Source organism: Leptonotus elevatus, chromosome 3 (assembly GCF_054856555.1).
Source record: "Leptonotus elevatus isolate MCC_2025b chromosome 3, RoL_Lele_1.0, whole genome shotgun sequence".
Taxonomy (NCBI): Eukaryota; Metazoa; Chordata; class Actinopteri; order Syngnathiformes; family Syngnathidae; genus Leptonotus; species Leptonotus elevatus.
Genome location: NC_141241.1, coordinates 29,487,027 through 29,500,774, shown reverse-complemented (window position 1 = coordinate 29,500,774; position 13,748 = coordinate 29,487,027). Strand labels below are relative to the sequence as shown.

The 13,748-nt window shown below is 39.9% G+C and overlaps 1 protein-coding gene across 3 annotated transcripts in view; it reads right to left on the bottom strand.

Moving 5' to 3' along the window:
• The window catches only part of cemip (cell migration inducing hyaluronidase 1), a 217,928-nt gene that overhangs the window by 41,791 nt on the left and 162,389 nt on the right, over positions 1–13,748 (bottom strand). For all 3 annotated transcript variants that reach the window (XM_086071134.1, XM_086071135.1, XM_086071136.1), the window contains 4 exons: positions 11,965–12,093; positions 7,530–7,615; positions 5,609–5,740; positions 5,507–5,542 (listed from right to left, as the gene is read on the bottom strand). In XM_086071134.1, the coding sequence (XP_085927260.1) occupies positions 5,507–5,542; positions 5,609–5,740; positions 7,530–7,615; positions 11,965–12,093 (383 nt within the window). The remainder of the gene's footprint in view (positions 1–5,506; positions 5,543–5,608; positions 5,741–7,529; positions 7,616–11,964; positions 12,094–13,748) is intronic.

Here is a 13,748-nt window from a genome sequence, read left to right as displayed (position 1 = left end):
TTCAATGTTAGTTAAAATCAAATGTGTGTGCGTGAATGTGCATGTTTCTTAAAGGGGCAGTAAGATACTTTTAGTTGATCTTGATTATGGTTAACTTCCACATTTCTTGACCGATTTCAATGGTTTAAATTTTATTGCTCCAAGTATTGCGTGTTTCCACCAAGTCAGCAGGCCCATTCAAAATTTCCGTGGAAATTTTTCTAGTTTCTTAGTAATCTTCTTCTTTTCCTTCTGGCTTTTCCCTTCAGGGTTCGCCACAGTGAATCAGTTGCCTCCATCTAACCCTGTCCTCTGCATCCTCTGCTCTTGCACCAACTTATTTCATGTCCTCTTTAACTACATCCATAAACCTCTTTGGTCTTCCTCTAGACCTACTGCCTGGCATTTGGAAACTCAGCATCCTTCTGCCAATATACTCACTATCTCTCCTCTAGACATGTCCAAACCATCTCAGTCTGGCCTCTCTGACTTTATCTCCAAAGCCTCTAACATGTGCTGTCCCTCTGATGTACTCATTCCTGATTCTATCCATCCTGGTCACTCCCAAAGAGAACCTCAGCATCTTCATCTCTGCCACCTCCAGCTCTGCCTCCTGTCTTTTCCTCAGTGGCACTGTCTCCAGACCAAACAACATTGCTGGTCTCACTATAGTTTTATAAATCTTTCCTTTCATTTTAGCCGAAACTGTAATGTGTTTTCCAATTACTTACACAAAGAGAGAAAACGAGACAGGGGAAACTGCTTGTATTGAATGCAAGAAAAGCCCTTAATTGTATCCGTCGTGATAGTTTGACTGGGGACAAAAATAAATTGAAACAAAAATATATTGAAACCAGTTAATGGGGAGAGGCTAGGGTGACCATTTTACAACTGCCAAGGTCAGGGGTGTCAAAAATACGGCCCACAGGCCAGAACCGGCCCATCAAGGGGTCCAATCTCGCCAGTGAGGTCAGAAACAAATGCATTTTTTCACTAAAAGCAATTTTTGTCCGCTGGAGGATGAACTGACGACCACTTAAATGATATTCTGAAATTTGATGCAACAATACTGCACTCATTTTTGTTAAGAAATTTCAGATTACTCTGTAATGATTTTCATTTAATTGATTTTCATTTAATTGATTTTCATTTAATTGATTTTCATTTAATTGATTTTCATTTAATTTAATTTCAGATTACTCTCTAATAAAATAATAATTACAAAAAGGGAATAATTTTAAAATGTACTTATTTTTTCTCATAACTGTTTTTATAAAAATAAAAAATACAAGCCAGGATGTATTTACACAATAAACAAAATAAGTACCCATAACACTAACTAGTGCCTTAAGTTTTCCTATTCAATTTAAATAACCATAAATCCAATCTACGTACAACATCATTTCTTTATGAACGAAATAAAAGGCTTCCAGATCGCTTCAAATGTATCCTTTTTGCCCTTCAAAACATATGTAATTGTTTCTAATGAAAGAATTGCTAACATTTGCCGTTTCCATTGTTCCAGCGTTTATTCGTTACGAGAAAATGTATGTCTCTCAGGGTAGAGGCCAAACAAAAACAACTGGGGGTACAGATTTAAGGATAATCTTTTCCATCACATTTTTAACCTCCTTCCAAAACAATACTATCTTCTGACATTGCCACATACAATATAGTAATGTACCCCTATGTTCCACACACTTTGGACAAATATCCAGAATGTTTACATTATACCTATGTAGGTCCATTGCTGTCACATACACCCTCATTAACCATTTAAATTGAATGAGTTGTAGACGTGTATTAATAGACCTGGTGTGCGCAAGAGTACATACTCTTTGCCAATCTCTCTCCGACAGAACCAAAGGCAATTCGAAATTCCAGGCTCCCAACTTATCATTGGAGCTTTCTGAAACTTGGGACATTAGAAAATTATACAAGTCAGAAAGTATACCCTTTATTAGCCCATCCTTTGTCAACATTTTCTCTAATGGTGTTCGAGTAGGTTTAATCAACTGATTATTTTGGTTCTGTTGGATAAAACTTTTGACCTGAAGGTACCTACAACATTTTTTATTAATCAGCTGAAATTTATATTGTAGCTCTTCGAAGCTCATTAGCACCTCAGATTCAGGCAGATAGAGATCTTGGACTGTTTCTATTCCACTGTTGCACCAAAGTTTAAAGGCAGCATCAACTTTGCCAGGTATAAACTGTTGGTTACCCCAAAGTGGACTAAATATAGATACATTATTTGAATCACGGCGGAAATCTCTTAAAATTCCCCCATATCCTTATCATATTTTTAAGCAGTGGATTTTTCATATTTTTTTTAAACCAATTTTCCAATAGAATTTGAATATAAATATGAAGGGAATATTAATTTCAGCCCTTGTGATTAAATTTCTGCCCAATGTGGTAGCTTTGCACTTGCAGAATAAGAATAGTAAAACATCATGAATCTTAGATGTACAGCCCAAAAGTATAATTGTAAATCCGGACATTTTAGTCCCCCTTGATCATAAGGCAAATACAATAAAGACAATCTAAGTCTAGATCTTCTAATTTGCCATATAAACTATATCAGTATCTTTCTGAAATGTGCAAAAAATCCAGAAGGAGGTGGAACATTCTGGAAAATATAGAGAAATTTAGGTAGTATATTCATTTTTATAATATTAATTCTACCAATCACAGACATTGTTAATGGCATCCATCTATCAATGGAGTCTCTCATTTCTGCCCTTATGCTATTATAATTGATTTCTGCAACCTGATTGAGTCCTGGCAAAATTTGTAGTCCTAAATAATTGAATTGTGTTTCAACATTAAATTGCAGTGCCTCGGGGATCGGATTTAACCTGTCATTATTGTTCAGCAATAAAACGGAAGATTTGTTTTTATTAATTTTGTAGCCAGAAATATCACCAAATTAAGATATAATTTGCAATATATATTGTAAGGAGTCGCTCAACTTTGAAAGAAACTAAATAACATCATCAGCAAATAGTGCAATTTGGTGTTCAGTAGGACCAACAGTTATACCAGTAAGATGAAGATGAGAGCGCACTGCAATTGCCAGAGGTTCAATAGCCAGTAAAAATAGCAATGATGAGAGTGGGCAACCTTGCCTACAGCCCCTTTTAATGGAAAATGGGCTTTGATAAGTTTCCATTTGTTCTTACTTCAGCAGTAGGGCTACCATATAAAGTTGTAATCAATTTTATAAAGTTTGGGCTACATCCAAATTTCTTCAAAACCTCAAAGTGATATTTCCATTCAACGATATGTCATGCTCTACTGAGTCCACCAAACCGGACCTCCTCAACGCTTCAGCTGTGCCTAGAAATTCTGTCCATAAAAGCTATGAACAGAATCTGTGACAAAGGGCAGCCTTGGCTAGAGTCCAACCCTCACTGGGAACGAATCCAACTAACTGCTGGCAATGCGGACCAAACTCTGACATCAGTCCTACAGGGACCAAACAGCCTCTATCAGGGGGCTCGGTGTCCCGTATTCCCGAAGAACCCCCCACAGGACTCCCCGAGGGACGTGGTCAAACACCTTCTCCAAATCCACAAAACACATGTATACCGGTTGGGCGAACTCCCATGCACCCTCGAGGACCCTGTCGAGGGTTTAGAGCTGGTCCACTGTTCCACTGCTCCTCCTGAATCCGAGATTCGACTTCCCGACAGTCCCTCCTCTCCAGCACCCCTGAATAGACCTGACCAGGGAGGCTGAAGAGTGTGATCCCTCTATAGTTGGAGCACAGCCACCGGCCCCCCTTCTTAAAAAGGGGGACCACCACCCCGGTCTGCCAATCCAGGGGCACTGTCCCCGATGTCCATGCAATGTTGTAGAGGCGTGTCAACCACGACAGCCCCACAAGAGCCAGAGCCTGTCGTGGTCAGTGCCTGTCGTGGCACCGACCACCTTACGACCACAACTCCGATCAGCCGCCTCGACAATGGAGGTGCGGAAAATGGTCCAATCGGACTCAATGTTCCCCACTTCCCTCGGGACAAGGGAGAAGTTCTGCCGGAGGTGGGCGTTGAAACTCTTTCTGACAGGGGATTCTGCCAGACGTTCCCAGCAAACCCTCACAATACATTTGGGTTTACCAGGTCTGACCGGCATCTTCCCCCGCCATCGGAGCCAACACACCACCGGGTGGTGATCAGTTGACAGCTCTCTTCACCCGAGCGGCCCCAAATCCGATGACACGACTACAAAGTCGATCATCGAACTGCGGTCAAGTGTGTCCTAGTGCCAAGTGCACATATGGACACCCTTATGTTATACACGAGCACAGAAGTCCAACAACAGAACACCACTCGGGTTCTGATCGGGGGGCCCGTTCCTCCCAACCACGCCCCTCCAAGTCTCACTGTCATTGCCCATGTGAGCTTTCCAGCAAACCCTCCAAGGACTCCAAAAAGGGTGGGTACTCTGATCTGCTGTTTGGTGCATATGCACAAACAACAGTCAGGACCCGTCCCCCCACCCGAAGGCTACCCTCTCGTCTACCGGGGTAAACCCCAACGTACAGGCGCCAAGCCGGGAGGCAATACGTATGCCCACACCTGCTCTGCACCTCTCACTGTGAGCAACTCCAAAGTGGAAGAGAATCCAACCCCTACCCCTACTCATGTGTAACAAAAATATATAGCAGTTTACATTTATCCCTTGAGGGATGAAAATTATCATCATACTGTACATATACTGTACTATTATTATTGATTTATAAGATCGGTATCAGAGCCCAAGCCGTGTGTGGAGGAGAGTCCGACTATATGTAGTTTTATAGGAATTTCTCTGCCTCACACACCACCAGCTTGCGCTTCTTCTCTGCCAGAGAGGTGACATTCCATGTCCCAAGAGCTAGCTTCTGTAGCCGGGGATCGGACCACCAAGGTCCCCGCCCTTGGCTGCCGCCCAGCCCACTATGCACCCGACCCCTTTGGCCCCTCCCATCGGTGGTGAGCCCATGGGAAGGGGGACACGCTATCACATGATGTACAATTGGGTAGATTAGAACAACTCGTAAATATGAGAGCAATGTGCACCGCCACTACAAAATAAATTTTTTACTTGATAACAAGAACGCTGCAGACTGCCAGTTAACAATATGAAAGAAGGTTCAATCTTGTCAGCGAGCAATGGACCAGCAACATGAGCGAGTGATACTCAACACTGTCGACTCGACGCAGGGCAAGTCAGAGTCAATTGGCCGATGTATACTAGTAATGGGCATGACAGTTCTTTTAAGTGAACTGAATCTTTAGAATCAGTTCATTAAAAAGAAGCGTTCAAAAGATTCGTCCATCGAATCGTTCGTCTACGCAACACAAACCCCGCCCCACCCCCAACCACCCCAGCCCCACCCCCTACCCCTACTCATGTGTAACAAAAATATATAGCAGTTTACATTTATCCCTTGAGGGATGAAAATTATCATCATACTGTACATATACTGTACTATTATTATTGATTTATAAATTTGCAATTAAATAAGAGGTCTTACCTTGCCAGAGTGAGGCCAATGCCGTTATCTGCAAATCTACAAAATAAATACATTCAGGTTCATTTTAAGGCACTAAAAATCAACCATTCAGTTTGTACTCACTGGCAGTCATCCAGCCAGACATCCCCTCCTCTCAGCCAGGCTCCGTGGTCCTGGTTCTTATAGGCTATAAAATGGTGAATGTGAGCTGGGACTCTGGGTTTGAAAGGGTCAGCATCCTCGTGGGGCCCATACCTTGGGTGGGCCACACAAAATCATAGCATCACTGGGTGAATTAAAAATAAAGCACAGTATGTAGTATTTTATTTGGTATATATATGTATATATATATAGGTGGCACTGTATGTTTAACTGTTTGATGTTATCATTTAGATGTCTGACTATTAATATTCATGTGAAGTTTGGGATTTTTGGAGAATATAGAGTTATTAAGCATTTCCTCTGTTGTGGCAAAGGAAATTTTTGTAGCCCTAGGTCAGGTGCCAGGATTGTATTTAATTTTTCCACTGCAGCGGACACTACTGAGCCATTTTCTTATAATTGTGCATAATGACTTCAAAATATAATTTTTGGGGAGCAGGCCCGATGAGTGTGCAAATTTTGGTGAGTTTTTGTGCATGTTTAGGTGCCGAAAAATGCGATTCATTGTGCAAAAAAAGAATAATTTCTACAAAAACAATAGGGACCTTGTAGCAGTCGCTGCTCGGCTCTAATAAAAACATTTGCTTTGTGGTAAACGCCTAAATACAGCAGCTTGGATGAGAAACCTTTAAAAGATCTCTATTGGTACTACTATGGGGTCATGGATGTCTATAATTTTTTTTACCACCCTCACCAATGATAAACCATGTATCTTTGAACCTCAACTTTGATGCCCTTTTGACTAATCTTGTACTTTATTATGATTTTAAAATTATTTCGTGTTTTTTTTTCTAAAAATCATGATCATTGCATTTTCTGTTAATGTATAAATTGTTCTGCCTTGTTTTTCTCCAGGTCTTTGTGAGCACAGAAATGCCTGACTGGCAGACGTGCCAACCATTTACAGATGATTTAGTTAATATTATAACAAAATCCCTTAGCATAGTTAAAAGATTTGAAAAATACCTTGGGTGGGCCACACAAAATCATAGCATCATTGGGTGAATTAAAAATAAAGCACAGTATGTAGTATTTTATTTGGTATATATATGTATATATATATATAGGTGGCACTGTATGTATAACTGTTTGATGTTATCATTTAGATGTCTGACTATTAATATTCATGTAAAGTTTGGGATTTTTGGAGAATATAGAGTTATTAAGCATTTCCTCTGTTGTGGCAAAGGAAATTTTTGTAGCCCTAGGTCAGGTGCCAGCCCTAGGTGCCAGGATTGTATTTTATTTTTCCACTGCAGCGGACACTACTGAGCCATTTTCTTATAATTGTGCATAATGACTTCAAAATAAAAAATTTGGGGGGCAGGCCCGATGAGTGTGCAAATTTTGGTGAGTTTTTGTGCATGTTTAGGTGCCGAAAAATGCGATTCATTGTGCAAAAAAAGAATAATTTCTACAAAAACAATAGGGACCTTGTAGCAGTCGCTGCTCGGGCTCTAATAAAAACATTTGCTTTGTGGTAAACGCCTAAATACAGCAGCTTGGATGAGAAACCTTTAAAAGATCTCTATTGGTACTACTATGGGGTCATGGATGTCTATAATTTTTTTTACCACCCTCACCAATGATAAACCATGTATCTTTGAACCTCAACCTTGATGCCCTTTTGACTAATCTTGTACTTTATTATGATTTTAAAATTATTTCGTGTTTTTTTTTCTAAAAATCATGATCATTGCATTTTCTGTTAATGTATAAATTGTTCTGCCTTGTTTTTCTCCAGGTCTTTGTGAGCACAGAAATGCCTGACTGGCAGACGTGCCAACCATTTACAGATGATTTAGTTAATATTATAACAAAATCCCTTAGCATAGTTAAAAGATTTGAAAAACTAATGGAAAAGATGGCAACAATTTCTTACCTAGCCCCAACCAGTGACAGGAAAGGTCTCTTGTCCTTGTCATTTGCCTGAGTGGTCTTGACTCCATTATCTAGGATGAATCCAGCCTGAAACAAAGGAAAAATATTCACTTCAAGCACTGAGCACAAATCTGAGCTATTATTACTTGATTCAGCAGCTGGAAACTGTTTCACATTAACAGTATATTGTATCATCAAATACATCTAAATCATAATACAGGTGCTCGTCAAAAACATTAGAATATCCTCAAAACGTTGAATAATTTCCATAATTCCATTAAAAAAGCAAACTTTCATGGATTATAGATTCAGGGACCACAATTAAAGTGATTTCAAGTATTTCTTTGTTATTTTTACATTATTTGGGCTTCCAGCTCATGGAACCCACAAAATACTGTTAATACTGTGAAGAAATCACCATGCATACTTCCCAGTGTTTTGAAAAAAGGATGGATGGATGTATAGATGGATGGATAGTATTTCCAAAACGATATGTCAATCTTCAATATTTGGTTGGGAATCCCTTTGCCTTAATCACTGCCTTGATGCGCCGTGGCATTGCCTGGGGGTCTTGGAAGCCCAGGCTTTCTTGATGCTTGTCAGCTCTTTGTTTTTGTGTCTGGTGGGCTCATTTTCCTCCTGATAATGCTGTATTGTGGCCCTCATTTTCCTCTCTTGAAGATTGACATATTGTTTTGGAAATGTCATCCATCCTTTTTTTCCCATGCAAAACACTGGGAGTATCCTGTTTTTGTCTGTTTTATGGGCTGTAAGCCCAAATAATGTAAAACAAAACAAATAAATACTTGAAATTGTGGGCCCTGGATCAATAATCTTAAAATTTGACCTTTTGAATGGAATAAATACATTTCACAGATTAATATGAATCTAATTATAGATGATACACAGGCATTACATTTCACAGCTACAGAGAAATATATACCATTAGATTTTGGACATGGGAATATGTTTAAGGAAATATTATTTTCGGAGTTGTACAGTAGGGTAAAATCGTGTCAATCAATTATTCAATTAATTATTTATCATCAAATAAATAATTAATTGATTCGTTGATTGTAGGAGATTCAAATTTAATATTTATATTATAAGCTAGCCTTCAGTGCACCACAAGTTTTTGATAACTTTATCAGGATAACAGATGACAACCTTGGTAAATCAGTCATTAAAATTAAGGTTACGGGTTAATATAAATTGTTAAAACATACACACAAAATACAATAAGGTTTTGATTTTGTGCGCCTTTATTTTGTAGTCTACTTGGGAACTTAACGGAAGCCAAACTCTAACTACTGTGATAGGAAACTGAAACAAGTATGAATGAAAAATAATCAAATAAGCAAAGATAGAAAAATCTATCAAAGAGGAACGGTCTTAAACGAAAGTGTGTGACCTATGCTCCCTCTTTTAAACAAGCCCAAGGTCTGAGCAAAGCTGTGGCCTTCTTCGTTGCAAAAGACATGATGCTATTTCAAATTGTGAAAAAAATCTTCCTCCACCTCATGAAAAGTGCAGTTCCACAGTACAAAGTTCCAAGCAGAACCTACTTTACTGAAAATAAAATACCAAACCTGTACAAGGATGTACAAGTAAGTGTGGAGAAGCAGCTGGCAGAGGGTGTGGTTTGTACTGACAACAGACTTGTGGACCAGCGCCGGTGGTGATGGAGAATCCTACATGAGCTTTACAGTTCACTACCTGATCAACAACTGGCAACTCAACTCATTGTTTGAAGACGCAGTATTTTCCAGATGACCACAAAGCAGAGCATATCAGTGAAATGATGGAAAACGTGTTCTTCGATTGGAAAATAAAGAAACATAGTCTGTGTGGAATTACAACAGATAATGCCAGTAACATGAAGGAAGCCTTTGAGGATTTTCCATGTGTCTGTTCTTCTTGTCTCAGCCACAATCTAAACCTGGCAATTACCAAAGTTAAGGACTTTGGTAATCAGCGAGGTGGACTCCGCTACCAGAGCATGCCGACATGCAGTGCAGGGGTTCTCTTGAAACTGGAAACGGAAACAAGACCTTAAAAAGAAGCAGGAATAATTAAAACCTAATGAGCATCCACTTGCACTCTTTCATGATGTGGTCATCAGATGGGGTTCCATATCTGAAATGATTTCCAGGTTCTTGCAGCTGCAGCAGGCCATCTGTAGGGTGCTGGCAGGAGACCAAAACACATGACATCTCATGACTAAAAACAGTGACATCACTGTTCTGGAGGATTTAAGTGAGCTCCTTTGCCCGTTCCATGATTTCAATGATACCCTGGCCTCCGAGAAACAGGCCACACTTTCCGCCCTGCAACCAGTCCTGGAGCACATCAAAAGTGAAAATCAAGATAAGGACAGCAATCTTACCAAACAAATGAAAAGGGCCATCAGAGAGGACATGCTGGGGCAGCTACGATATACAGCAGAAATGAAGAATGTGCTGAACATAGCAAGTCTTACGGATCCCAGGTATAAGGCAACCTTTCTTGATGATGTAAAAGCCACAGTCAAGTCATGTGGGAAGGAAGCAATGGCACTTGCAGAAGAACTTCCAGGCACAAAACAGCCAGCAGCAGCCGGAAGCGCTCCAGCGTACTTCTCCTCTTAAAGCCGGGAACGCGGATACGTCATTTTGTCTTGTTTTGACCAATTCTTGGTATCATAGCCGATGAAATGCATCAGAATATACACGAGAGGGTGACAAGGCCATCGTAGCATGTCCTGGAATTTTATTTATACCTGACGCAAATGAAATAAATTATGCGATTAACGTGGCGTTTGAGGAATTTGAATCAGTGTCACGAGTCGTCAGTGACATATTGTTAAGAAATATGATTGTAGACAATAAGGATGTTGAATATTTCGATGGCCTTTTAAAGGAATGGGTGACGAATAATTACCACTCGATCACCCAAGGTTATTACAACTACGCTCCAGTTGTTGAAGGTAAATATACCCGCAGATGCGACAGTTTTTTTTTTTACTTTTTAAAGAAATATTGTTTATAATAATAAACTTAGGTTTGTTTGAACGCCACAGGTGTAAACTCTAAAATAAATTACGTTTCTATCTGCTTCAGGACCTGAGATATCAATTATTTAGTAGGCAATTTTAGGCATTACAATATTGTTGAATTTCCAGGAAAACTTTTTTGGGAGTGACTCTTAAGTCACCCATTGATTTTAGGCATGTTTTGCCAGGCACTTTAGGCCTTAATGGGTTAATCCAACAAATGATTTGTGGTACATGAAATAGACGTCGGAATTACAACTAGCCGAAAATTGCTATGTTTATGACTGAGGTGTTTTGTTTCAAATTAGAGTTTGGTTTAACCCGAGTATAATCGATGCGAGCATAGCACATAGCTAGCCGATGCTCGTAGGCCTCGAGCTGCATACCAGTGCATACGCCCGTACATTTTCCGACTTGCGACGTTGGATTGGTGTATCGAGGCCTGACCTGGGAGGCAAAGGTTGACCTATCTGGAAATCCCCTCAAAATAAGCATGGAAATATACAATTAAAGCATATCTTGTTTGTTTTGTTTGAAATCCAGTGTGCGGTAGCAGCCGCTTCATCTCGCACAACGCAGAATGAGAGGGGCCGAGGGTCGCTAGGAAGACAACTCCTGCACAGCATTTCATCGGGTCGAGAAAAGAGAGCCATGTCGAGCTTCCACTTCTTTCACTCTTCTCCTGCAGCATCTTCCTTTTTTCTCTGTGGTACATGTCAGCTCAGCTTTCACGTTTTCAGCGATGGTAATGTTAAATCCATCCATCCATTTTCTTAACTGCTTGTCCTCACAAGGGGCGCTGGAGCCTATCTCAGCTGGCTTCGGGCAGTAGGCGGGGTACACCCTGAATTGGTTGCCAGCGAATCGCAGGGCACAAGGAGACGAACAACCATCCACACTCACAATCACACCTATGGACAATTTGGAGTGTTCAATTAGCCTGCCATGCATGTTTTTGGTATGTGGGAGGAAACCGGAGTACCCGGAGAAAGCCCACACAAGCACGGGGAGAACATGCAAACTCCACCCAGGAAAGCCAAAGCCCGGACTCGATCTCACGTCCTCTGCACTGGAAGGCGGACGTGCTAACCAGTCTGCCACCGTGCCGCCTTGCCATGCAAAATACTTAGGTTAAAGTTTAACACTACAGAACTACCTTGGTACAGTTCAATTTGTTAACACTTACACTGTGTGTGACGTTCAGTCCGTTTCTTCCTGAAGCCGCGAGGCGATGTGCGATGAAAGTTTTTTTTTATTATTATTTTTTTAAACTTTGGTCAATATTCAAATGTATGGATTTTTGGTGTGTCGCGCCGTGTCACATTGCTCCAACAATGTATTAATATGGATGGAAGAATGTATGTATGTATGGATGGATGGATTTGTTTATTATTTTCAGACTCACCCTGTAGTTGGAATGAGCTCTGTTGTTGATGAACTGGCCCATAGGTGTGTGTTCTGTTTTTCCAGACGAGTACAGCCCCTCAGATGGTCCAGTAGGTACATGGTGGAAGATAAACCAGAATCCTGTTTCCTAAGGTACACAAACATAAACAAAAAGCTTTACAGACAATATCATACTACTGTCATCTACCACAGGGGTCACCAACGTGGTGCCCGTGTGCACCAGATAGCAACGAGGTAGCCCACAGGCCTGTTTTATGACTCACCAGTTAAGGGACCGTTACGTTCACAAAGGAATGTTGTAGAAATGATCATTTGAAAATGTACACACCTCCAGAGATTCATAGAAATGAAGTGTTGCATATTGATTTGTCTGTTTCATAGTGTTAACGAGAAGTGTAAATCCCTCTAATCAAGACAATTCGATAAGCATCTCGATACGTGCGGTACGATCCGATATAAGGACGTTCGATTTTAAAATGGAATGATTCAGTTTGGTTCGATTCAGTAGAATTACGATTTGATTCGATTCGGTGTAGTGGTGCAGCGATTATTTGATTACTCAACAATTAGTCAATTGTCAAATTAATTTACAATTATTTTGACACTCCATTAATCATTTGAATATTTTATTTAAAAATTATCTAAAAATCGTAATTTGCACATTTGCACCCATCTGCTTTTATTTTGGAAAACAGTGAGCAACATTTTTGCACAAGTAATGTTCCGACATGTTACAGACCGAATTAGTAACTATCAGTCTTATAAAATGCTGTTTTAACATGCATCTGCCTAATAAAATACTACACATCTAAGTTGTAACTACTAATGAATATATTTTTCAACGTGCCATCTTACTAAATGTAAACTAATTAACTTAAAACAGATAGATCTCAGTTACTTTCTATTATGTTTACTCTTGTGACAGTTCCTGTATATTACCCATACATGCAGTAAATAAGTTGATGTATACTTAATGCTTATCAAGGTTCTTCTTGTAAAACAATAGCTGAACTTGATCATCACGATGATGTCACCTATCATATTTCATTATCAGTAACAAGGGCTGGCACTTTATTGCTGTGTTCTACTCTACACATGCTTATGTTTTTGCCTGTGTGTGACTCGTTCAATACCCTGGTTTTTAAAACAACTCACTACGGTGTGATTGTCAGACAGGGATCTAGTTGCACATCATATCGGGGACGCTAATGTTTTTATCATGTCCTGAAAGTCCTCATTCTCCACAACGCAGTATGGCTTAAGTCTTACAATATCTCTGGTCGAGTTGTGGGTGCTTTAGATGGAAGAAGTCCTCGCTGCGAAGGTAGAGCTTAATTAATTACATCTCTAATCTGCAACTCTGTAAAATAACACCTAGTTTGGGCACCATGTAACTCAGAAAATATTAAAATTACCCTTCAGGAGTTGAAATCTCCTTGTAACTTACAGGATGATTAAAAAAGAATACGCCAAAGTCATCACGCAAATTGACACAATATTTCAAAAATTAAAAACAATAGAAAACTCCAGCTTGGACACATGATGTATGTACCTTCAAGTTTTTATTTCATGTAGTTGGGGGTGGGGTTGGGGAGTGGGTGGAGTACTGGTTATGTTAAAGACAAAGTTGATGTTCCAACACTTTCAGCAAATATCGATGACATGGAAGATCAAATATCAGCTGCAATCAACAATACGGTGGACTGCGACAACCTGAGGTTTGGGAGGAATTCTTTTTTTTTTTTTTCTGGAGAGGGAGGAATTCTCATATCGGCTTGATGT